This window comes from Eschrichtius robustus, chromosome 15 (assembly GCF_028021215.1).
Source record: "Eschrichtius robustus isolate mEscRob2 chromosome 15, mEscRob2.pri, whole genome shotgun sequence".
Taxonomy (NCBI): Eukaryota; Metazoa; Chordata; class Mammalia; order Artiodactyla; family Eschrichtiidae; genus Eschrichtius; species Eschrichtius robustus.
Genome location: NC_090838.1, coordinates 91,398,012 through 91,425,485, shown reverse-complemented (window position 1 = coordinate 91,425,485; position 27,474 = coordinate 91,398,012). Strand labels below are relative to the sequence as shown.

Here is a 27,474-nt window from a genome sequence, read left to right as displayed (position 1 = left end):
AGAGCCCTCAGCCAAAATAATTCTTTAGCTATACTATTTTCTCAAAAAAAGTATAAAATGGAAAAAATGACCAACAATTTTTTTCAAAAGCACCACACACACACACACACACACACACACACACACACACACACACAGAAACACGCAATTCTCTAATAAGCCCAAACTCAGGATCAGAGCATTTCTGAGTTTAAAACAATTATGTTGCCCATAATGTTAGTACTAAATTACTGCTACTACATATTCCCTTTATTGACAAAGATTTTAAAAGATTAAAAAGCAAAGAAGAAGAAGAAACAAATATTTACACATTTTAGTAGAGAGCTATTATTTCTGGGAAGACCATGCAAAAATATACACCTTAACTAGACCTTTGAATAAAGCGAGAGTAGAATGTGATTTGGGGGAGGAGAAATATTTGGCGAAGAAGATGCTCAGTTTTAAGGCATATAAGGGGTTTGGTCTTATGGAATTATGAAGTAAAGAAGAGAGATTATCAATTACGAGATCTAAGTGAAAGAAGTCAAGACACAAAAGGCCACGTATTGTGTGATTCCATATACATGAAATGTCCAGAACAGGAAACCCATAGAGACAGAAAGCAGATCTGCGGTTCTCAGGGCTGGAAGGAGCAGAGGATGGGGTTTCTCTGCGGCGCGTGATAAAAATATTCTGGAATCAGATAGTGGTGATCTTTGCCCAACTCTGGGAATATATCAAAAAACACTGCATTATACACTTTAAAAGGGTAAATTTTGTAGTATGTGAATTATATCTCAATTATTAAAGTTATTTCTTTAATTATGAGCTCAAATGGCTAAATCTGGGTCCTTGAAAACTCAGTGAAGAGAAGAGTTTTAAATAAAAGACAAAAAGAAAGACAGAATAAGTTAAATAGAGGGCCCTGGTCCCCACAGTGGGTTTTGGTTTTTGTTTTTTGTTATTGTTTTGTGGTTTTTTAAGCTCTTTGAGCAGAGGATCTATCTGATTATTCTTTTTATTCCCTCTGCAAAAAAATTAAGCACAATATTATGCAAAAATAGTGTTTAAAGGAACTATTTGTTAATTGATCATCGATTAAATGATTTTGGGCAACAGCATGAGCCATCTTTGCAGTGATTAGAAAGGCAGTAGAGCCACCCACTCTGTCCCTTTCCTTCATGGTCGCTACAATCCCAGGTGAGACAACTGGTCCCTTTTATGGGATGCTGCGATAGAGCAAACTCAGGTACAGTTTGGTCTTAGTCGTACTGTAGTTTGTCTAAATTCCCAGAATGTTTATGTTTACAAAAAACCTTGTGCTTATGCTTTCAGGTTAGTGCTCTGGCTTTTATTTCCTAATTAAATTTAAAAGTCTTAAAATTCACAAGACTCACCTATTCAATTATTTTCCTATTTGTACTATGATCATTTTAGCAGGAATTAGACTAGTTGGAAAGCTAAAAAAAAATACAGGTTTTACAAAGAAGAGAAGGTATTTAGATAATGCACATGAACCACAATTAAGAAAATGGAATGATGATGATGTAGAAAAAGATGCTTTTTACCTATTAATGAGGGTTTGTAATATCATAATGGGGCTATCTTCTTAAGAGCACACAAAAAGCTTCACCTACGCCCAGAGGTTACAGAGAGACGTGTTATAACCCTCTTTTACAGGCAGAAAATTAACAGGATAAGAGAGATTAAAAGGCTCTTACAGCAGAGCTTTCCTGCCTAGTGTCTTCATTCATATAATGTGGATACAATGAGCAAATGGAAAACGGGAAGTCCCTGGAAAAGTGTGTGACATAGAGGTAGCACTCAGGAAATATTGTACATGAATATTAACATATTATTACTACTAGAAGCCTCACCCCTGAAACCAGAAGTGGAAAATATAAAGATACGGGGAAAAACCACGGCTGGAAATCATACCCTTCACAATGGACGTACCTGCGGCGATGTAGGAGCCTCCCCCGGCTTTATAGAGAAGATGGCTGGCGAAGGGGGCTGCGCAGATGATCAAAAAGCTCGCAGTCACCACAGAAACTACCCCAAGAAGCATCAGGACCGCCCAGAAGCCACGGTAAACTGCAGACCCCAGGAGAAAAGGACAAGAGAAAGGCACACTTAGATTGTGAATGCAGCAGACTGTCACACAGTAAGTTTCTCTCTTCAGTTTTCTAATTTCAGCCCCAGCACTGCTGGACGGAATCCCAGGCTGTGGTCCTGAGTTCTCTTTAAAAGGAAGCCTCACCAGACGACTTTGGACTCAATGATGCCGAACTTCTATCAACAAGCGCTTGGTATTTACACCACATATGTGCTTAATATACTCTGGGAGCTCATTTTTCTAACCAGATTATCCATGTTAGAAGTGGGAACACCTAATGTCCTATAAAGACTCCTCTTGAGCAAGTTCCCAGATAGGTCACACATAGGTGTTCACACCAAAAGGACAAGGACATAAAAAGGCATTCACATTCACAAATGCTGCCTGTTAATTCCTGCCAAGATAGTGCTTATACCACAGTGATCCCTTAGAAGCTGGTAATGGTCCCACCAATCTCCTAACAAAAACGTACACTTCTATTTAGATTGTGACTCTACTGGAAAATAGTCTTGAGGTAATAAAAATGACAAGCAAAGCCAAAAAAAAAAAAAAGGGTTTGTACAGACTGAGACTTAAGATCAGATATATTTTAGGCTTACTACTTTCTATTAATATTTGCTCCTAGAAAGATTTAAAATGAGAAGTTATAGCAGTCTCTTAGTCAAGGGCCAGTAAGTCTGAATTAATGGATGCAGCTGGTGATAAATAAATTGTGGATTTGGTGACATACAGTAATCAAATAAAGAAGAATTCTAATGTTTTTTTTTGTTTGTTTGTTTTTTAAACATAGGTGTAGAGGATCCTGCCCTAGACTGCACCTTTGCTCGGGGAAGGTTTTTGTTGTTGTTGTTGTTGTTGTTTTTTAAAATTTATTTATTCATTTTTTTTTTTGGCTGTGTTGTGTCTTCGCCTCTGTGCGAGGGCCCTCTCCAGTTGCGGCAAGCGGGGGCCACTCTTCACCGCAGTGCGCGGGCCTCTCACCATGGCGGCCTCTCCCGCTGCGGAGCACAGGCTCCAGACGCGCAGGCTCGGCAGCTGCGGCTCACGGGCCCAGCCGCTCCGTGGCACGTGGGATCCTCCCAGACCAGGGCTCGAACCCGTGTCCCCTGCATTGGCAGGCAGATTCTCAACCACTGCACCACCAGGGAGGCCCCTAATGTTCATTTTTGAGTGGGATAATTACCGATCTCTTTAACAAATTCATCATTTCCCAAAGGCTAAAATACAAAAATAAATTCCTACGTGTGTAAATGAGGGAAAGCTCACTGAAACACATTCATGAAATTACAATTTTTTATGAAAATACAGAAACTTTGTAAGAAAGCAAAGCATGATTTTTCTCAACAAGCCCACCTGGCAAAGGACAAAATATGTCAATCAACTGGAATCTTTAAGAGAAAAGAGAATGGGAGGATGGAAAACTGAGGAGAGGAACCACTGCAGTTAAATGAGAAAAGAAGGCTTACATTTTCGTGTGAATAACTCGGTTTTGAAGACAGAAACAAAAGGCAGGCTTCCACCTCACATGCCAATGCCATCCATTTGGCAGTGGCTGCCAGGCTTACTGGTGAGGAAGTATTCTGCGGCTGTATTCAGGCTCCTCAGGGCACAGGGCAGTGAAGTACTGATCAGCTCTCAGTGTGGGAAGTAAGGGTGAAAGGCTTTGAGCCAAATGTTTGCCAACCCTGTCCTACCAGAGTTTACTAGATAATTGGTGAGCCTCACATTTTACACTTTCATTCACTTCATTTAGCGCACTATCACGCGGTCGTTCTGTGGCAAGTGCTAGGGGTATAAACATTAGTAAGAGGTGGTCCGGGGAAAAGGAGCCCTTCTATCACCTCTCCGATCACCCTCTGAGCACCCTCCAATCACAACTAAGACTAGACAAAATAGCAAACAACACGAGTGTGGAAAGTAAACAACAGCAAGTGGATTAAGGAGGGAAGTAAAACCTTAATGAAAGATCAACTCAGCTACAAGGGGTTTTCTGGGTTTTTTTCTCTTTTTTTCATCCAGGATTTGGCCTCAAGGCAAGCCAAACTGGGAACTGTGTAAAAAGGTTCAAAGAGCACAATATCCCTAGTGAAGGCCGGCATGCTGGCTAGAGAAGCAGGAGAGGGGCTCTGCAAGCCAGAGTATGGGGAGACCTCATGTTTTTATTCTCCTCACCCTGCTTCACAGCCAGCTTCAAACACAGATCTGCACTGCCACCCCCATGGGGGAGTGGGCATTTGACATCCCAAAGATGATCCAACCCTCAGGACAGAAGAATCAGAAAAAGAAACCCAACTGCGCAAAGAGTGGGGGAATCAACTTTTCTCTTGCTGGTCTGCACTGGTGCCGTTGCAGGGAACTCTGCCACAGCACAGGAGACCAAAACTCTGAAGGAACCCAATCTTTCTACCCAGAGAAACTGGGAAAAAGGGGCCCTGGAAGCCAGAGGGTGTGGCAGAAAATCCCACAGATGAGAGAGGGCTGGACAAGAGAATCTCCAGTTCTGTGTTTGAATCTGTACAAGTACTGAGCTCACTCCCCACGTTGCACACGTGCAGAAAACACCCAGAGATGTAGAGCAAAGGCTCTGGGAACTGAATTACAGTTATAAAAACCACCCAAGTACCAGAGCAAGCCCGGAGCGGTGATGCCCCAGGCAGACCCAAATAGCATAGAGAACCGAACTGACAATGCAACTACTATCACAGAGGAAAAGGACAGAACCATGCCAGTCAGTTGCCTATTCAAACAACAAATCAGTATTCTCCAGAGGATTTTAACAATACGTGGAGACTGACAACAAAATATTCAAAATGTCCAGGATACAATCCAAAATTTCTTGATATACTAACAACCATGAAAATTTGACCAATTCTCAAAGGACCAAGCGATCAGTAGATGCCAACACAAACACCATCCAGACATGTGAGTTATCAGACAGACTTTGGAGTAGCTTTTAGAACCAGCTTCTATGAACTAAGGTGAACACTCCTGAAATGAACAGAAAGATAGAAATTCTCAAAATAGAAGTAGTATCTATAAAAAAGAGAACTAGGCTGAACATTCAGAGTTGAAAAATACAATATGTGACACAAAAAATCCCTTAGATGGGCTCACTAGCAGAACAGGGAGGAGAGAGGAAAGAGCAAATGGACTTGAAGAGAGAACAATAAGAATTATCTAGTCCGAACAACAGAAGGAAAAGAGACTGAAAACAAAAATGACTAGAATCTCAGGTACTCGTGGGACAATATCAGACGATCTCTCATTTGTGTCACTGGAGTCCCTAAAGCCCAGGGAAAAGATATTGGTGCAGAGAGAACATTTATAGAAATAATGCCTTCAAACTTCTTAGACTGGGTGAAAGACAAACTTACAGATACAGGAAACTCGGCAACCTCCAAAGAGGGCACACTCAAAGAAATCAGCCTAGACACGTAATAAGAAAATTACTGAAAACCACAGGCAAAGTCTTGAAAGCAGCTGGGGGTATGGGGGTGGAGATGACCCAGTAGATGGACGGGAACAGTAATTCCACGGACGGCAAGGCTCTCATCGGAAGTGACTGAGGCCACTGCCCAAGGCAGAGTGGACACTGCGAGCTGTGGGCACGGTGTCACAATCACCGCAAAGTAGAGGAAAAGGGTTGCTGGCAAAGATGTTGACTTGGGTGGTCCCCTTTCATGACCACAGGGTGTGCCTTCGCTCAGAGGGGCTGCTCGAGGACTAGGGCATGCTGGGGACAGAGCAGCCCTGTGTGAGCAGAGGGCAGAGGAGGTCTGACAGCTTCCACTTTCAGGTCGGGGACCCTGAGTAAGCACACGACAGTAAAAGTCACGGCAAAGAAACGACCGAGGCCGGAAGACAGTTAAACAGTATCTTAAAAGTGCCCCAGAAAAAGACCTGTCAACCTAAAATTCTGCCTCCAGTGAAAATATCTTTGAGGGAGGAAGGGAAAAGAAAGCCATTTCTCAAGGAGGAAAATATAGACTTTGTCATCAGTAGACCTGCTCTACAAAGAAATGCTAAAGAAATTTCTTTAGGCTGAAGGGAAATGACACCAGGGTTTCCTTGAAATTTCAGAAGTGCAGGAAGAGAAACAGAAAAGGTGGATATCTGTGTAAATATAGTAGATTATTTTTCTCATCTTAATTTCTTTAAAATATATTTGACTGTTGAAAATAATATATATATATATATACATACATATATATATATATATATATATATATACACACATATATATATATATATACTTACATACTTATATATATATGGCATAATACAGTAAAGAAATGTAGGTTTCAGAATCAGAGTGACCTGAGTATGCACTCTTACCTGCAATGTAACCTTGGACCACTTACTTAAACTTATGAACCTGTAAAATAGGAATGCTTTCTGAACCTTCACTTCTGTAAAATAAGAATGTTTGTGTCCATCCTTTAGAGTTCGTAGAAGAATTACTAATAATGTATTTGAAGTGTGTGGCATATCACAAGAGACCAATGAATGGCACTTATTTTGTGGTTGCTTTTATTGCTGTTATTGTTAAAATTGCATTAACATGACACAGCAGAGGGTATTATGTTCAGTAATAGGAAAGTGGATTACTTCCCCCCCAGAGAGCCTTGCACACGGTTTTTTATGTATCACTGACATTAGGAAATCCCTTTAGGTTACAGCATACAGTACAGGTCGTGTTGGCCAATACACACAGTTCCACAGAGCTTTCACACTGTCTTCCATGGGAAGGTTCCCTGTCCACTAAGAAGGCACTGGCCACGTTTCATACCACATGACTCTACTCTTAATTACCCAAAATACAAACAAACGGGGTCAGATACCTGACACAAAGACCAAAACATGGTGGCCTCTGACCCATGCAGAGATGAGCTGAGCTAATCAGTGTGACCCCTTGAGAACGGGAACACTGCAAAAGGGAGAGGATTCACAGCAGAGTCGAGGCTGAAAGGAAGTGCTGGTAGCTGATCCAGAAGAGCTGTGGTGAGCCACGGCCATACCCAAGCAAGAGGGCGGGAATTATGACTCAGGCCAGAGAGGGCAGAAAAAGCAGAGGAGCCTCCCCACAGAGAGAAGCAGGGGGACTGCCGGGAAGAGAAAACACCTGGTGAGGGTGAGAGAGAAAGAGAGCCAGACGGAAACGGGGGATCAGTGCCCCCCCAGAACTGCTGTTCCTGAGACCTGCTACTTCCTGCCCTCGGTCTGCCCTAGCAGAGCGGCCTGACTTTTGATTCTGAGTCCCCGGTGAAAGGCAGGAGCAACCGATCTGTACTTAAAGGAGGGGGCACCTGGCTGCCTGGAGAGTTGTGACCATACAGACGTAGCTTCCAAGTGAAACTCCTTACTGCAGTCACCACAGGCTTTATTTTCTGCCGGTGCTTCAACATTCCAAAGTGCGCAACTTTAAGCCTATTTCAAAATTTCTTGGAATTTCCTGTTTCTTAGCTAATTATATTACCTAGTTTGCATATGTGGCACACTTTGATTCCAGAATTGAAATGTTCAGTTGTAACGAAGAATCAGCTCCTGGAACTGGGTAGTTCTTTCACTGTCTGAAGTAAAACTGAGGCAATCAGAGAATTTTCAAAATAAAATGAATGTTTTGAGATATTACTAACTGGGTGACTCTAAGAGACCACAGTTTTCTAACATAAAGCACAGTATCCTTCAAATAAGTTTACAGGAAGGATTGAGAACATATATGAAAAGTAGCTGCATGCAGTAAGGAATCAAATGTATTTGCTATTACTATTATTTTTACATGCCTTGCAATAAAATACTCTCGTCAACAATGTACTTGACACTTAAAAGATATCTATTTATCTCAAGGATCTAGGATGGGGACAAGCCTTCAGTTCTAGTATATAGACACTTTAAAATTTTTAAAGGATGTTCTTGTTTGGTTAGTGGTTTATTATACTGTTTAAGACTCCTAGATCTTGAACGTATCTCTGAGAATACTTAATTTGTTTCCTTGTTCTTAATATGAGCCCATAAAAACTGCAAAGCTTTGTCTTTGAAAGCTTTGGACTGTACCAAGTGAAAACATCCCTAAAAATCCAATTCGACCATTTAATACAATTCAAAGCTCAACTTAAACAATATTGAATTTCTATTAATTCCTTAGAACACGAAGCAAGATTTACAGTGTAAATAGATTTACATGTAATCTATATCATCACAATTTGGATTAATTAAAGGAAAGCTTCATCTGAATCTGTGAAAGGCCAAAATTAACTACTGTCTTCAAAGAAATGAAGTTCTGTCAATTCTAAATAAATTGGTGAACTGACCTAACAAAGTGATCCTTGGTCCGGTGTCGTAATGAGGAAGATGATGAATAATTAGTCTAACAACAGATGTTATAGAAATGGTTCTCCTGAAGTACTCAGTCTATTTTCCTAAATCAATTAAACTTTTACCTTTACAGTATTATCCTGTTTTTATTAGAGAAAAGAGACAACAAATCATTAGGGACTGTCTAGTTTGTTAACTAAGATTGTATATGAATGCAAAACTATGTTCATGATGTCTCAGTTCATTCATAAAAAATTGCATAACGTAAAGAGTCTTAACTGTACTGCAAATTCAAATTTCAGATTCAAACAAATACTAAAGGATCTCATGTCCCAGAAAGTACCCAAAAGGTCTAATTCCAAGTGACATACCTAGGAAGTGTAGGGAGACATCTATTAAGAATCCTTCAGGTAGAAAACATACAAATCACCCCAAACGACAGGACAGTGAAGGCCATGAAATAAAGTGGACTTTTAATTATACACATGAACATGTGTGCACGTGTGTGCATGTGCGCATGTATATGTAACTGTGCGTGTGTGTGTGTATGCTTGTGCAGATTACCACAGACAGGAAGCCAATGGCAGAAGTGGCATCTGTTCCAAATTCCATGTAAAGGGTTAAAAAAATAAAACCCTACAGTATTTCTTTTCCACTAAAAACGTAATAAAAATGTACAGAAACCTCATTAGTTTAGATGATGGGCAAAAGCAGCCTGAAGTTTTAACTGTGGATTTATTTTAGAATAAGTCCCATTCCAAGTCATTCACATCCATCCAATAATTCAAACTGATGTCTCACAAGGGACCTCTGAGCAGGGCCCTGCCAAGCTTGCCTGGTAAATGGGCACGCTGCTGACAACCAGAAGCCACTTAATTTGGCGAACATATTTTGACGGCTCTCCAGGTGCCAGGCACCAAAAGCCGCTAGAGCAAGACAGCACCCTTGCCCTCACAGGTTCAGTCCAGTGAGGGAAAAGCAAACCACTTAACGCTGTGTGCTAAGTGCCCTAGCCGAGGGGTGCACAGAACATCACGAAGCCAGACGACTCCTGCACAGAGAGGCCACTGTTTCAGGGCTGGATGGTAGCAAGAGAAGGCCTACAGTACTGGGTACAGTTGAACTGGGTCTTGACGTTCGCCTAGGATTTCAGTAGGCAGAAGGCAGGAGGAAGGTGATGGGGGAAGGGAAAGCAGCTTCCCTGAGCTGCCACCCAGGTGGATGAGGGGAACGACAGTGAGGAGCCCAGGAAGGCAGCCAGGGCTTCACAGGCCACTCGAGAGCTGGCGCTTTATCATACTGGTCCTAGGAAGCCCCTGCAGTCAGTGACCTGAGCTGGTGGCCACATCTGTATGAGAGCATCATTGCTGTAACTGGATAGAGAATGAACTGGCAGGAAAAAGGACAGAACAGGGAAAACAAGTTATGTAGTTATGACAGCCCCCCAGTGGGGACTTATGCCAGGCAGCTGGGGGAGAGGTGAAATGAGCTTCAGTGATTCTGTTGTTACAGGTAGGAAGAAACCAGCAAGATAAAGGCTGTCTTCATGGATTTCATTTATATATCAAAACAGTTTGTTCTGTTGAGATACTAAGAAATCTCGTCTTGATTTTGTAATATTTCAACTTACGCGACAAACCCTCTTTCATACAGAGCATAGGGGGAAAGTCAATCCAAATGATCACAATTCCAAATTTGTAGTGTTTTGATAAATTATTTTGTTGGGTATATAAAAATGTAAATATTGTATTTGCAGTTTAAAGATAAACTTAAGTGTTATTCGTTTCTCAAAACTTGCTATCTTGCCTCAGACACCTCATAAAGCTAGTTCAGAAAGCTAATCCTGTATTTCGACACATCCTCAAGCACACGCAGCGCGAAGTGCTATAAAACGGTCTAAATGAAGCCAAAACAAAACACGTCACCCCCTCCACCATCCTCGGCAGCAAACGAGAGCCCCCAGCATATGTTGCCGTAGCTTTAGGCAAGACGCTTCTGCTACACAGGCCAGCAAGCCTGTCCTGCATCTCCATGTACTACTTGTCTTGGCGATGTCGGGCAGGTCTAAAAATACAGCAATGCCCGCACCAAAGCAGAAGGACAGGCTGTACAGAGTGTCCGTGTCGGAGCTCCACAGGCCTGGACGTGCCAAGCCAAGCCACGTGCTCTGCTCGGGCCACTGATTTTTCAGGACAAAAAGAACACTGAGAGACCCGACAGAGTTTATTGACTTCCCTCTTGTAAACCTGGCAGTGAAGGAATAGCTGAGAGGGAGAAAGCGCCTCGGGAAGGAGGGGCAGGGCCCTCGCCACCCACACTGGCTGTGACCTTGGGAAAGGCCCAGAAGCAGGAGGAGCACAGGTTTCCTCACAGCGTTAATCATTCTCAAGTTTCTCTTCCTGAGAGTCTTGGGGAGGGAGGGGCTGGAAGGGAGGATTGCTGGGGAGCTGGGCAGAGGGGCGCTGCAGGAATGCAGGTAGGAGTGGTGGCGGCACCCTCAAGGTCACAGTAGCGAGGGAACCCAGGCTGTCGGAAGTGAGGTGAAGGGGATCAGAACAGGCCACCCTCACATATGCCAGTTTGGTATAAGGACTATTTTGAGCTGGGAGCAAATGAGAATCAATGAATGCAGAAGGAAACCTCGTAGGAGTCTTCCTTATCTAACTGGGAGGAGAAACTTCTGAGAAATGAGGACTTCCAGGGGAGCTTTATGGCCATGAAAAAGACAGCAAGTCAACACCAACATGGGTCTTTAAACAAAGCTACAAATACAAGCCATATCTTCCATTGCTTTCTCTCCTATATTTTTCCTGGTCACTTTCCCCCAGTTTACCACCTGAGCCCAAACCTCTTTTTCCTTTGTCTTGTCGCATCTCCACGTTCATCGTTCTTTGCTAAAAGGCATGTAAGTTCCGAGGCCTATCTGCTTCTTTGGGTCTTCACGTTTCTATGAAGGCCTCTGTATGCACACATAACCACAAACCTCTCCTACGTCAATGTCCACTTTTATAACCTAATTTGCAGGGCCCAGTTACTGAACCTAAGGGGGTAGAGGAAAAAGTTTCTTCCTTCCCCATGGCGGTACTGTGTACAAAGCCACTCAGATCCTCACACAGGGGACCAGGTGAGCATCCAGAGTAAGCTCCAGCTCCAAGGTCTTCCTCTGACCCCTGCTGCCTGAGGGGGCCTGGACTGATGGCTCCCCTCCCCACTCAGCTTTCAGAGCCACCCTGGAGGGTTTTAACATCATACCCAAGCTAGGATTCCAAACCACACCACCTGAATGAGAATCTCTGAGGGTGGGCACAAGCAACCGTATTTTTAAAAGCCCCCTAGAAGAATGGGACGTACAGCCAGGATGAGAATCACTGGACTGTTGAGTCTCTCTGGAGCTGCTAATTTTATTGAGAAGGTGCTGCTCAGCCTTTGCAGGTATTCTCTCCTCTGTCATCACAAAAATCCCTATTTTGTGTTTTACAGATGAGGCTCCGAGAGGTTAAGTAAAGTCCCCAAAATGAAAACAGCCAGTAAATGACAAGGTCAAGATTTGAACCCAGGGCTATCTGAGCTCAATCTCAGACACCATTAGCCTCAATGTCTGTGGTGTTTATTTCCAATAAATTGTCACTGATCCATCTAAGGCTTCTAGGCTCAAATCCTCCCACTCTGGCTCCTCGTACCTTATCCTCCAGAAATGCTGAAATTATACTGAAGTTTCCAGTGGGGAAATGCTGTTATCACGCCTGTAGGCTTTCATAATACCGCCTCGGTTAGCTAGAATACACAGCTTTCCAACTTGCCCTTTGAGATCCAATCAAGCATCCTCCCCGCCCCGCCCCAAAAGGACATAGTGGAGTTATGTCCTCATCTCCACCAGAAGGCAGGAGAGTGTAGAATCAGACTCAAGAGCCGGAATATCTCTTACCAGTTGTGTGACCTTGGGTAAGTTACTTAGCTCTCCATGCCTCACTCTCCTTCCCTAAGATGTGATAATAAAGATACCCATCCTATAGTGCCCTTAAGAGGGCTGAAAGAGTTAATGTGAGTCAGCCCTGAACAGTGCCTTGCCTCTGCACTCCATCAGGGTCTTGACACATGCCCGTCACCAGACAGCACTCTGCGTTGTGCTTCTGTCTTTACATTCTCACCTCCACTTCTTGCCTGTGCATTCCTGCAGGGCAAAGACTCAGTCTTGCCCATCTTTCTAACCCCAGGGGAATCTTTATGGCTGGCATGTAATAGATGCTCAATAAAATATGAATAAGTGAATAATCAATAACTTATCCCTCAGTCCCCACTGAAATCTCAATGTATACAGTTAAGGTTAGTGAGATATTTAATGGCCATGGGACAGAATGAAGCTAACTCATTCAAAACGGAAATGAATTGATGGTCTTGGCCTATCATCACAACGGCTAGGGATCACTTAAATCCCTACTAGGGAGAAACAGGCACTTGGAGGAGAAGAGCTGAGGAATCAAGTGGTGAGATGTTGACACCTGGCTACTAAGTAAGAGTACGGAGGACTATGTAACCATCCTTTCCAGGCTGCTGAATACCCAGTACACAGAAATGAGTCAAGAACATTGGGAACTTCTGTAAATGTTCCTGCCCAACTCTTAAAAATGCCAGAAGAGAGACAAATTTCCTCATTAACTGATTCCCTCTTAAAAAATCAGATCTATTCCTGAGAAGACTTGCTATCTTTTATACTGAGCCATGAAAGGAACATTTTTAGGATCCCTTTATTCATATACTTTTTTTAAACATTGACTATGAACCTGTTTACCCAAAGCTTTTGGCAGACAATTGAAAATAATTATAGCAAAGCCTCGCTTACTTGATTGCAAGTATTCTGTTGTAAGTTTTCTAGGACTCCTGAGCCTTCATTTTCATGTCTTTCAGATGATTTGCCTCCACAAATCTCTAACACCTTAGAAATCACACTTCTCTGAGGAATTTTATGGTCTTTCATTGCAACTATACATCCAGGAATCTTCCTCTAAGGGATGTGGCTCAAAAGTAGTTTCTATATTTCTTTATCAGAAAAGTTAGTTTGAGAATTGCATAGCACTAAAATGATTTGATATTTCCCCCCTATTTTGATCACAAAACACCAGCAAAAGAAGTGATTAACAACTGAATTGAATTCCACTCTTTCATTTACCCATGCTCAAACATTGATTGAAAAATCTATCTTGTATCAGGTGCTGTGCTAGATAAGTACATACTGGTGATACGCCATGAAAAAAAGTCCAGTATGTGCTATCAAGCAGTCTAATGGGAGAGAAACACACAATCAGATGACTGTCAGCTATGCCAAGGGCAAGGGGAGGCCTCCGTGGTATATTACACGGGAACAGAGGAAGGGTGGTTGACCCAGTCTTGGCATATTTGCAGAAGGCTTCTTGGAGGAGATGATTCTCTTTTTTTTTTAAATTTTTATTGGCTATATAGTTGATTTACAATGGTTAGTTTCAGGTGTACAGCAAAGTGAATCAGTTATACATACACATATATCCAATCTTTTTTTAGATTCTTTTCCCATATAGGCCATTACAGAGTACTGAGTAGAGTTCCTTGAGCCATACATTAGGTCCTTATTAGTTATCTATTTTATATATAGGAGGGTGTATGTGTCAATCCCAGTCTTTGGAGGAGGTGATTCTTAAACAGGAGAGCAGTAATGCAGGAAGTGAAGGCAGAGAGCAGAAAGTATGAACAAAAAACAAGAAAGAAAGCGGGTGTGCGCAAGTAGCCTAGTGTGAAGGCCCAGAGAAGGAAAGCTTTTGGTGCTGGGGACGTGGTGAGAGAAAGAAGGTACGAGGCAGATCATGACGGTCCTTGTAGAGTATGGTCGTTTACCAGGGGAGCATTTCGGCCGACGTTACATGAAACTTCCCCTACAAACAATATGAAAAATCACTGAACAACTTAAATTAAAATAGGTGTTTTGTCCACATGGAGCTTCAATCTATTAATAATCAAACCACTGGCAAAAGGTTTGCAGTCTGGTTTTGTGAGGCGCGGGGAGGTGTTTTCAGTGCGAAAGAGGGAAAAAAAAAAAAAAGGCTGTAAAACACCTACTCCCCCTTTTCTTTATTACAGGCATTTATATTTTCTTGATATTTTTTTCTTAGGGGTAAAATACTTAGAGATAAAGGTACCAAAATATCTAGCAGTACTTCATGGAAACTAGCCTCTCTTGTGAGTAAAATGAAATGGGCAAGAGACCTTATCAAGGAATTATAGTAACAAAAGAAAGGAAGTTAAGAAGTTTCTAGCAACAAAATAAAGGTATAGAGCTGGGAGTAACCATTGGCTGCTGGGGTGAGAGGGTTGTGCAGGCAGTAAGCAGTGGCCTGTCGCAGCCAGCAAATGCCTTGGAAAAATACTCAGCCAGCTTAGAATCTGGACCTGCGTAGTCTGGGATGTGAACCACACGCGCGAGGAGTGCTAGCACAGCCGGTGTGAGATGACCATCCCCTGGGGACAGACAAGACAGCTGAGACATAGCTGGCGTCCCTGGCAGGGCAAGCACGCCTCATTTACTCCAGAACAAACATTCACACTTTGCTTATTCACAAACAGAGTCACATTTTCTCCACTGAGCAGGAAACATGATCTTGGCTGTTCAAAGTCAGCATTCACCAAGGACCTAAACCCCTCTTGGGCATCTCTCACTGACTTGGCCTCTTCCAGGGCTCAATCTGAAGGAATGGGGTAGAAATGCCTATGGGCAGCCTTCAGTCTTCACTGACTTGTCTGCGATGTGCTGTGTGTTCTTCAGAAGTGGGTCACTTGTCCAGCCTCCCTGGTTTTCTGCTTGTTCTTGATAAAAAGGTAGACTATCAGTCTCAGAAGTCACTTCCAACTCTTCTGTTTAGAGTCCCAACAAGTGAATAGTCAATATTTCCCTTTGATAGTGAACTGCATAGACTGAACTTCCAAGTCTCCACTCGAAAAGACCAGCCTTCTGAAACTGCACGTTCAAGCAGAAAATCATTGAAAAGATCAAACGTAGCATTCCCATAGCTACCCTACACACGGTCTAGTGGGGGATTTGGTTGTATTTATTTATTTGCAGTGATAAGATACATCTTGGGAAGACTTCCCTCTCTAGCTACTCAACATAGCACGCTGTTGGAGCAAATGCCCTTCATATTGTGTAACAACAGCTGTGGCTCTGGAAACGAGTTAATGCTTCGCTTTCCATACAACGCGTCCCTTCCCTTAATGATACTAAATCAACACTCTGTGGATGTGAATAATTGCCGCGGCCACTTGCACACTTGAAGCAATGAATCTGAGTCCTAGAAAAAGTGCTTTATAAAAATCAATCATACTTTTTAAAAACTATATTTAAAAATCACTTTTATTTTTTATTTCTATACCCCCAAGCTTGGCTGTAAAGAGCCATAGTAAAAGAAAGACTCATATCGGGTCACCATACGAAAACTAAGAAGTAATATAATAGAGCTCACCAATTCTCCCCTAACTAACAATAGATTTTGTTTTAAACTATATATTGCTTGTTAGAAAAATGAAACATAATCTCCTTTACAATGTTATCAAGAAGCTGATTATGGAAACGGAGGCAGCTCACTGCAGAGCATGAACTTTGAGCTGAGAAACCCAAATGCTCTAAGTTTCCTTGGCCTTGAAATGGCAGCAATGAACTCTACCTCACAGCACCGTCATCAAGATCCAAGCAGACAATCTTTGTGAAATAAAAAGTAGGTGGGCTAGCCCAATGACTGCACACAATAGGAGCTTATCATAAGAAATAAAATAAGTCATTTTCTTGTGGTATTAATGATTTTTATAAAATAGATAACATTTTTCTTTCTTTAGATATTTGTCACTAGATTAGTAGGTTTCGACATGCAGAAACAAGAAATAAGGATATAAATGAACAACTCTGAAGAAATTATGATGGTGCCTTTGTGCAATTAATGGCTCCAATTATTCATAAACTCACTGGATCTAATCCCTCATGCCAGCACTGAAATTTATCAAGCAGTACTTATGTTTACCATTCATATATTATCATCTAAGAGTAAAAGAAAGAGAACAGAGATTACACAAAATGCGATCTGTCAAAGGGGAAATAGTGGTAGTGAGCCCAAGAAGAAAGAAATCCAGGTTGCAAAACACTAGGTCAAATTGCTGCAGACAGCTTGCGAAATTCAAGGGTCAGCTCTCAGTCCACGCCCTACTCTATCTACTTCTTAGCAGCGTCTGGCCAAGCTTTTCACTCCCTTCTCTGAGAAAAGCTTTCTCTTTCTGGTTTCCAGAACACCATACTCTCCTGGTTTGCTTCCTGCTCCCCTAGCTGCCCATCCTCAGTCTCCTTTGTGGGTCTCTCCTCTTCTTCCTGACCTCTGAACAACAGAGCAGCCTAGGGCTCCGTGCTTGGATCGACCTCCTTTCTCTCTACACTCACTCTCCAAAAGCTCTTATCTTGCCCCATGGTTTAAATATACCTCCATGCAATGACTGCCAAATGCACAGTTTCTGCTCAAAAAGCAACCTTTAACTCTAGACTCTGCGATCCAAAAGCCTACATAACATCTCTACTAGGTGTCCTCAACTTAACATGTCTGAAAACTCCAAAGCTTCCTCTTAACAATCAACTCTATGCCAGCTTTCCCCATCTCTAAAAATAACAACTTCATCCCTCCAGTTGCTAAGGACAAAAAGTGTCATCATTAACTCTGCCCTTTCCCTCACACCTCAAAATGAACCCTCAGCAAATCTGGTCAGAATGTAACTAGATAAACTGAACTTCTGCTTCCAGGAGGATGAAGCAAACATACTTTTCCCTATTGTTTCTTTTAATCACAACTAAAATCCCTGCCGATTATCTATGAAACAAACAGAAGAAGATTCAGAAAGAAGGAAGAGAAGAAGACCAACTAGGAAACTTGGAACCCAAGGAATGATGTGATGGTGAGTTCCCTGGGTTTTGTTTTTGCTCATTCATCCTGTACCTACAGCTAGGGGAGCCAATAACCAGGAAATGGCCATGGACACAGACAACAGCAGGCCCAACCGCCCTGCTAGGGAAATGCCAGGGAAGGAAGGGAGGTGGGACTTTTATCACCACAGGTGGTCATGGTCAGCTCCCATCCTGTGGTGTCAGTGGGGATGGAAAAGCAAGCAACACAGAAATGCCAACAATCACAGTCAAAAAATTCCCAACAAAAGCTGTTTGTCCAAAGAACCAGGTAAGGGGCTACCTATCAAAGCAGGAAACTTTTAGAAAATGACCACCTGACACCAAACACTGCAGAATAAAACGTTGGCCCCAACTCCACTGTGATCAGCAAATACCAAGAGGGGAACCTACTCTTTGACTCTTGATAGACTGTGGTAAGGTGCCCTCTCCCAACTCCACACACACACATGGATGTATCAGAGAAAGCTGAATATGGAGTCAGGACTTTGATCTCTGCGGGGTAATGAGGCCACCATTCACAGTGACAGTGGAGACCACGTGGGGAACCTGGACTTTCACCCCTACAAGGTGGAAATTAGACAGCCTTTCCCCCTGGGGTGGTGTCAGAGGAGGCTTAGTGGAGATTCCAGGACTTTCATCACCACCCGGTGGTAATTAGGCTACCTCTGCATGCCTACCATGTCAATGGCAACCATGGTTCAAGTTGTAATGATTCAATCCTGCCCCTCCTGGTCAGGATGGTATCAGTGGAAACATAGCAGGAAGCCAGAGCTTTCACTGCTGCCCAGCAGTACCAAGAAGAGTTCTCCTTATGTCAACACAGACTAAATGGGGAGCGAGGAATTCCATCCCACCTGATTCTGTTGAGGCAAAGCCCACCCCGTCCCCTGCACGAGCAGCATCAAAACAAAGCCAACCAAAGCAGAAGATCTAGAGTCTCATAACATAATACATCCTAATTCCTGGTTTTAGTGTTAAAAGATGATGAGTCATCCAAGAACCAGAGAAATCTCAACCTCAGTGAAAAAGATCACTCAATAGATGTCAATACAGAAGAGAGATGTTAGAATTATCTAAGAATGATTCTGAGTGAATCACGACTAAAAACGTCTCAAAGAGTAAATACGTATATGCTTGACCCAAACTGAAGAGAAAACAAAAGTTACTGGCAAATAAATAAAAGATATCAAGAAGAACCAAAAGGAAAATTTAGAAACAAAAAATATAGTAGCCCAAAACAAAAACTCAGTGGATGATCTAAACGGTGCAGAGAGAGGAGATGCACTCTGAAACACATATAAATCAAAGGGAATGGCCTGGAATGGAATGCTTAAACATTCAAGTAACCCATAGAAAGACAGGATAAAGAAAATAGAAATGAAAAACAGACAGAACAAATAGAAAACAAAAATTAAAATGGCAGGGTTAAGGCCCAACATATCAATAATAACATCAAGCATAAATGGTACAATACACTAATTAAAAGTCCACTTTGCCTTAATGTACAGGTACCTAACAACAGAGTATCAAACTACATGAGGCAAAAACCGATAGAACTGAAAGGAGAAAAGGATGAATTCACTATTACCGTGGGAGACTTCAACACCTCTCTATCAGAATAGACAAATCCTTCAGGCAGAAAATCGGTAAGGACATAGCTAGACTCAACAACACCATCAACTGGATATACAGTTGCGGCCCTGGACGACACGGGTTTCAACTGCATGGGTCCACTAACATGTGGAATTTTCTCAAAAAATACATGGTTGTCCCTTTGTAGCCACCAGGTCCACATCCATGGATTCGACTAACCTCAGATCATGTATTAAGTTTGCAATCCACAGTTGGTTGAATCCACAGATGTGCATCCTGCAGGTGCAGAGTACCAACTGTGGGACTTGAGCATCTACGGATTTTGGTACACCTGGTGGATCCTGGAAACAATCTCCAGCAGATACCCAGGGACAACTGTAATAAATATCTATAGAGTACTTCACACAACAGAAGCAGAATACACATTTTTTTTTCAAACTCACATGAAATATTCACTAAGATAGACAACATTCTGGGCCATAAAACATAATTTAACAAATTTAAAAGAACAGAAATCAAACAAAGTCTGCTCTCAGACCACAATAGAATTAAATTAAAAATAAATAACAGAAAGATAACAGAAAAATCCCCAAATACACAGTGATTATAAAACACACTTCTAAATAACACAGCAATCAAAGAAGAAATCTCAAAAGAAATTTAAAAAATAGCTTCAACTAAATGAAAATGAAAACACAATTTATCAAAATGTGTGGGATGCAGGGAAAGCAGTGCTTAGACGGAAATTTATAGCACTGAATTCCTATATTACAAGAGAAGAAAGATCTAAAATCAATAATCTAAGTTTCTACCTTAAGAAATTAGAAAAAGCAGAGCAAATTAAATCCAAAATAAGAAGAAGCAAAGAAATAAAATGAATTAGAGCAGAAATCAAGAATCTGTAGAAAATCAATAGAGAAAATCAACAAAACCAGAAGATAGTTCTTTGAAAAGACCAGTAAAATCAATGTCTCTAGCCAGGCTCTCTAAGGAAAAAATAGAAAGGACACAAACTGCTAACATCAGATATGAAAGAGATGACATCACTACAGGTCCTGTAGACATTAAAGAGGTAATAAAAGAATACTATAAACAGCTCTATGCCCCAAAATCTGACAATGTAGTTGAAATGGACTAATCCCTTGAAAGACACAATCTGCCAAAACTCAAACAAGAAGAAACAGACAATCTGAATAAACATATATACATTACAGAAATTGAATCAGTAATTAATAAACTTCCTAAACGGAAAGCACTAGGCCCAGATGGGTTTACTGTTAATTCCTATCAAACATGTAAGGAAGAAATTATACCAGTTCTCTACAGTATCCCAGAGGAAAAGAAGCAGAGGTCATATTTCCTAACTCATCCTATGAGGTCAGTGTTATCCTAATATCAAAACCAGACATTACAAGGAAAGAAAACTACAATCAATATCACTCATGAACACAGATGCAGAAATCATCAACAAAATATTAGCTAATTGAATCCAACAATGTATAAAAAGAATTATACACCATGATCAAGTAGAATTTATCCCAGGTATGCATGGCTGCTTCAACATACAAAAATCAGTTTATGTAAACCATCACATCAACAGGCTAAAAAAGAAAAATCACATGATCATATTATCAGTAGATGTAGAACAAACATTTGACAAAATCCAACATCCATTCAGGATAAAAACTCTCAGTAAACTAGGAATAAAGGGGAAATTCCTCAAGTTCATAATGCATATTTACGAAAACCCTACAGCTAATATCATTCTTAATGGTGAGAAACTTGAAGCTTTCCCACTAACATCAGAAATAAGACAAGGATGTCGCCTCTCACCACTCCTTTTCAACCACACTGGAAATCTTAACTATGCAATTAGATAAGAAAAAGAAATAAAAGTTATATATATTGAGAAGGAAGAAATAAAGCTGTTTTTGTCTGTAGATGACATGATCATCTAGGAAGAAAATCTGAAAGAATCCATTAAAGACTCCTGGAACTAATGAGTTATTATAACAAGGTTGCAGGACACAAGGGTAATATAGAAAAGGCAATCGATTTCCTCTATACCAGCAATAAACAAGTGGAACTTGAAATTAAAAACAAATGCCATTTACATTAGAGCCCCCTAAAAGAAATATTTAGGTATAAATCTAACAAAATATGTACAAGATTTATATGAGGAAAACTACAAATCTGATAAACAAAATCAAAGAATTAAATAAATGGAGAGATGTTCCATGTCCAGAGTAGTAAGACTTAATATTGTCAAGCTGTCAGTTCTTCTTAACTTCATCTATACATTCAATGCAATTCCAATAAAAATTCCAGCAAGTTATTTTGTAGATATAAACAAACTGATTCTAAAATTTATACGGAGAAGCAAATGACCCAGAATAGCTAATACAATATTGAAGAAAATCCAAGTTGGAGGACTGGTACTACCTGTCTTAAAGACTTACCATAAAGCTAGCGTGGGGCTTCCCTGGTGGCGCAGTGGTTGAGAATCTGCCTGCGAATGCAGGGGACACGGGTTCGAGCCCTGGTCTGGGAGGATCCCACATGCCGCGGAGCAACTAGGCCCGTGAGCCACAATTGCTGAGCCTGTGCGTCTGGAGCCTGTGCTCCGCAACGAGAGAGGCCGCGATAGTGAGAGGTCCACGCACCGCGATGAAGAGTGGCCCCCATTTGCCACAACTGGAGAAAGCCCTCGCACAGAAAAACGAAGACCCAACACAGCCATAAATAAATAAATAAAATTTTTAAAAAAAAAAAAGCTAGCGTAATCAAGATAGTGTGGTATTGGCAAAAGAGCAGACACATATAGATCAATGGCACAGAACAGAGAGCCCAGAAATAGACCCACAAAAATATAATCAGCTGACATTTGACAAAGGAGCAAAGACAATAAAATGGAGCAAAGAAAATTCTGCTGAAACAAGTGGACATCGGCGTGCAAAAAAAATGACACTAGATACAGACCTCACACTCTTCACAAAAATTAACTAAAAATGGATTGTAGCCTTAAAAGTAAGATGTAAAACTATAAAATCCTTAAAAAACAATATAGGGAAAACCTGGGGTATGATGATGGCGTTTTAGACACAACACCGAAGGAACAATCCATGAAAGAAATAATTGATAAGCTGGACTTCATGAAAATTAAAAACTTCTGCTCTGCAAGAGACAATGTCAAGAGACTGAAAAGACAAGCTACAGCCTGGAAGAAAATATTTGCAAAAGACACATCTGATAAAACACTGATCCAAAGTATACAAGGAACTATTAAAACTCAACAATAAGAAAACAAACAACTCAATTTTTAAAAAATGGTCCAAAGACCTTACTTAACAGACACCTCACATAACAGAGCTCATATCTCCCCTGCCTCTGCTACCCCAGGCCCCTTAGTTTCCAGCCGCTTTCCATGTTTTATGTTTCTCCGGGCACTTGTCATTTTCCAATGTACTATATAATTGGCTTATTTTATGTTGCTTTGTCTGCCTCCCCTCACTAGAATGGCAGCTCCACAAGGGCAGGGAATAGCACACCATCCCTCCCACAACAATCATCTGGCCCCAAATGTCAGCATGCTGAGGCTGAGAAACCCTGGTCTAAGCACCAGGAGGTGCCCTATCATTAGAGGGGATTTCTACTTCTGAGTGTGGCTGACAGCTCCACAGATGTTACCAGAAGCTTCTGTCAAGGCTGCAGCCTGTCCTCTGTGAAGGGAAGCAGACCCACATTGTTGTAAATAACCAGTCTTGTTTATGGAAAGCAATTGTCCCCATTATTGGAGGGAATGACATAAACTGCCAACCAATCCTTAGATGCCCGTGACTAAATTGTAGAGAACGCAAGATAGCACTCTCTGAAAAAGTGATTTTTAATGACAGCTTTGATGCTGGGCCCTGGAACTGAAAAGCCAATGTTACCCTCAGGAGCTGCAGCCTGTGAAGCCTGAGCGAGTTGCCCTGTGGGCAGCACTTTAACCTGAACACAAGAGAGCCCACACTGGGGCCACAGATGAAAAGTCAGCAGGAAACCAGGAAGTACAGCCCCCCGGTAATATCGCTCTGTGTCTGTGGTCATGGCTGCATGATCCCAAATGTCTGAATGAACAGCAGGAAATTAAGTGAATGTTAAGGTATTTCCAAATATCTAGGTACTTGACATTTGTGACAAAAAAAAAAAAAAAAAAAAGACGAATTGTATTTTCCATTAAACTTTGCAGAGTATGCTTTTTTTTTCTACACAACTAAGGCAGAGCAGAAGTATTTAAAACTATTTGGTGAATTTACAACAATGTCCAGAATCACCATATACGAACACAAAAAAATTGCTACATAAGATCCAGCTACACTAGCATAATTGATTTGTAAGTAGAGTTGGGACGTGGGGATCCCTATGTGATTAGATTCCTATGACATGTTGATGTGTCTCCTCAATTATTTAAGAATTTATATTAACTCTTGACTCAAATCTTAATTCATTTACTTGCTGTTTAAAGCTGTGGTGTATAAGGGCATTCATTTTTATGGTTTATCTTGCCTTGTAGCGTGAAGCACGGGATTGTTTTGTGAGGACCTGGTGCTCTCTGCAAGGCTGTGCTCTTTTGGTTGCTATTCCAAGTCCCAGTGTTGGCTAATTGCAAAGGTCTCCGCTTCCTCACTTCTCGTCCCCCGTGGACACCCAGTGTGAGGTGTCACGTTCCTTTCATCGTGCTGCTCTGCCCCCCTTTAGGAGGATGGCTGCCTTCTGACCTCTCCTGGGAGAAGAGGAGGAGGAAGCCTGCGGTAGGGCTTGGCTCTCAGGAGGATCAGGTGACAGAATGCACAGGAAAATGGAGGGGAAAGGCATTGCCACGAAGAGAGAGCAGGGCCCTCAGGCTCCACCCAAGGGGACGGGCCGTGCCCAGAAGTGGGACACAGAGCACAAGGTCTGGAAGTCTCAGGCCAAACCAGCAGGGCCTGTGGGTTTATATTTCAAAGGAGCTGACTTTATGGGCCTCTTTATGGGTCCTTGGTGGGGAGGGAGCTACCAGGAGCCACCAGAACTTCTTCATTATCAGCATGTTATCCAATTCCTTTTTGCCCCCTTCTCGTTCTCATTCACTCTACACCTGCACTGAGGACCACCACGTCTTTCCCAAGACTCTCACCTGTGTAGGCGCCTCTGACAACACACCAGTCTGCCCATTGGCTTGCTTCTCAATACCACTTTCTCCTTCTCCTTTCAGGACTGTCCTCGCTTCTTTCCTTCTCCTACGTATAACTGATATTTTACCATCTCCTTTCCTATGACATTTTTTCTTGAAGATTATATCTGATATCAAAAACCATGTCTGCAATTCCTGATCATTATCAGTTGTGCTAATTAATGTCTTTTAAATTAATCGTCAGTTCTGCACATCAAGCTCCTTGTTGAATTATTTCAAACTGGTATTCCACCATCAACCCAAATTTACTGTGTCTAAATCCAAACTAAATCCCCATCCTCCACTTCAAAACATGCCACCTCCTCCTGATTCTCATATTTCTATCCTCCCTACCAAATTTTCTTGAAATAATTCACAGTTCAGTGCTGGTTGGCAAGCAATTTGGTACCTTGGCACAATAACGATAATGCAATTTTATTCCTATCTTTTGATTCACCACCATTCACATTTACGAAAACATAATCCGAAGAACCAAAACAAATTATGACAAATATAACACACATAAAATCATATTTAATGTGGAGGTGGCAACTAGCATTTAAAATCTGAGAAACTATTAGGCACAAATATGGAGACATATGTGCTGACGTAAAAATAGAAAAGTGACATATACATTTGCATTTATAATGATTAAAACAATGTACAATATGCACGTAAAAAAAGACTGGAAAGAAATACCCTAAAATAATATTTATTGTCTGGAGGAAAGTGACCATATTACCTTGATTGTATGTTGTTTAAACTGAATTGCATCTTGTTCAAAAGGCAATTTCTTCATCGTCCTAGATTCCTCCAGCTTTCTTTTGTTTGGCTACCAAGTTTTACATTTAACTCTTTAAATATCATTTCTATCCATCACTCCCTTTTCACCTTTGCTGCCTCACCCTTGTCCTGCCCTGATAACTTCCAGGCAGAATTACGATGCTGGTCCCCTGAGGAGGCTCCTCTGGGTTGATCCATCAACACTCCCAGCCCTTCTCCCTTCTCCTCCTCTGCCACAGAGGCTAGAAAGCAAACAACTCCACATCCCAGCCCTGCAAGGCCCTGTGACACAGTTCCAATGAAGAAAGCATTGGCAGAAATCTATGGGAGAATTCTAGGGACATGTCTGCTCTTCTGAAGATGGAAGAACATGACAGGGGCTATCCACCTGCCAAGGATGGTGGAAGAAAAGGTCGAAAGGGCCTGGGTCCCTGACAACATCATTACAGCAGCTGCTTCTGAACTTCTTATTGTGGGAGAAAAATAGCCCTTATGTTTTAGTTGCTGTTTGTTTTCTGCTACTTCCAGCTTGATGTGCTGCTGACTAATATCTTGCCTAGCTGCTTTCCTGCTTCTGGTCTTACATCATTCACATCACCCTATAATTTTTATGAGTGAAGGATGAACAGACCAGAAAAGAAAAGTAAATAAATAAATATTGACAATAAAAGCAAAGGACAGCTGACACGTGAAAACAATGCTGAAGACCTAAAAAATTACAATAAGAATGAAAAAAAAATTTTTAAGAGTAACCACAGTCCATATAGTAAAGGTTTAAAAAATTCCTACACACATCATTAGTTACTCAGGGCATCAGTATCAGCACCAGAGTACAGCACAGTTAGTGGAGCCTCTCAAGAAATATTAATTCTACAAAAATATTCAGTCTACAGTGGATACAATGGTGAGTCAAACATAAAAGACGTCACAGCAGTGGAGCTTAGAGTTGAATCGGGAAGGAATACATGAACAAAATAATTATGCAAGTAAATGATTAAAATCTGTGCTACAAATTATCAAATTAAAGCATGGTTTTTATAAAGGAGAACCTGGTCTAGTCCAAGTATTAGTGGGGATGGGGGACCAGGCGCTACACTAAGCTCTGGTGATATAAATTTGAGTAGGTTACATTCTGTGCCTTTGGGGAGTTGCAATAAATAATTAAGAAGCCCAGTAAACAAACAACTACAGTTAAGTACAAGGAGCACTCTGATGGGTGTGATCAAAGGCTATGGGGACACCAAAAAGAAATGACTGATTCACTCAAGGATTGAGTTACCTTGAAAACTAATCTACATTCAGTACATCATCACCAAATGTTACCAAATTAATGAACTATGACTGAATTTAAGCATGAAACAAACCAGAAAATCTAAATTCTGACATATCAAAAGGTAATGAAATTGTTTAATGGACTTTGAAGCACAGTCCTAGCTCAGAAAATAATTCTGAGAATTAGATCACCCCCTCTAAGCTTGGTCAACCATCCAAATGACTAGATTTGAACCATGATTGTATGCATCTGAGATTAAGACAAAAATAAAGGAAACAATGAATTAGACCAGACTGTATACACAAGTCAGGATCAGACAGAAAGGCAGAAAAAGCCAACATAAGTTTACTTTGTTCTTTTATTGAGATCCAACTAAAAGACTTCTACTTAAAAAGATTTAATACTAAGAACTAAAATCAGCCTTTTCATTCACTGTAGTTTATAAGATTATCAATAAACACCCAGAGAGTTGGACCTTACATTAGTTCTGCCAGTGATCAGCTGTGTGAAGACAGAATCACATGGTTTCTCTGAGTCTCAGCCTCCTTATCATGAAAAAGAATAATTTCATCAGTAATATCCAATAATTCTAAAATAGACTTTCCAGAAAAACCATCCACCACTGTATCATTTTCACTGATTTCAAATATTGGCTAACTGTAACTGTAAAAAATCAGGAGAATATAAAGACATTTTACCAATAATTTGCCAGGCCACGATACATCAGATTTCACAAAAAATACTTTGAATTTTCCTAAGATAAGCTGGCAAATGTATGATGCCTGATAATTAAGAAGCTATGAAGCCAAAGAGTAGTTCTGGAGTCTAGTGAAGTCTGGGTGGCCTCATTAACCAGGAAGCACACACTTTCAACCAGGTGGAATCTTTTTGATGAAATCTATGTCCTTCTCTTGGATAAAGGAAACAATAAAATAATCACCCAAATATAATGTCACATATCATTGTACAGTATTATGAAAATAAATGAAACTTGCATATAGTATTTCTGCTGTAGGACATACCTCTTCCCACCTCAGTCATTTTTACTTAGAGTGTTTGATAAAGTTGCTTAAAGTGAATAAGGAGTTACAATATGTGTGCCAAAGAGGAGTTTGACAATTTAAACAAAATGGAATACAGTTTTGTCACTAGATTCAAAAAATGACACAGTAATTATATGTAATGCCACATAATAATCCTAATGTAATTGCAGTGTAATTTTTCTGACATGCATTTACTATCCTTCTCCATTGTAATTA

At 41.1% G+C, this 27,474-nt stretch overlaps 1 protein-coding gene across 3 annotated transcripts in view; it reads right to left on the bottom strand.

Moving 5' to 3' along the window:
- The window catches only part of TMEM182 (transmembrane protein 182), a 64,468-nt gene that overhangs the window by 17,060 nt on the left and 19,934 nt on the right, over positions 1 to 27,474 (bottom strand). For all 3 annotated transcript variants that reach the window (XM_068565051.1, XM_068565053.1, XM_068565052.1), the window contains one exon: positions 1,936 to 2,073. In XM_068565051.1, coding sequence (XP_068421152.1) covers positions 1,936 to 2,073 — 138 coding nt within the window. The remainder of the gene's footprint in view (positions 1 to 1,935; positions 2,074 to 27,474) is intronic.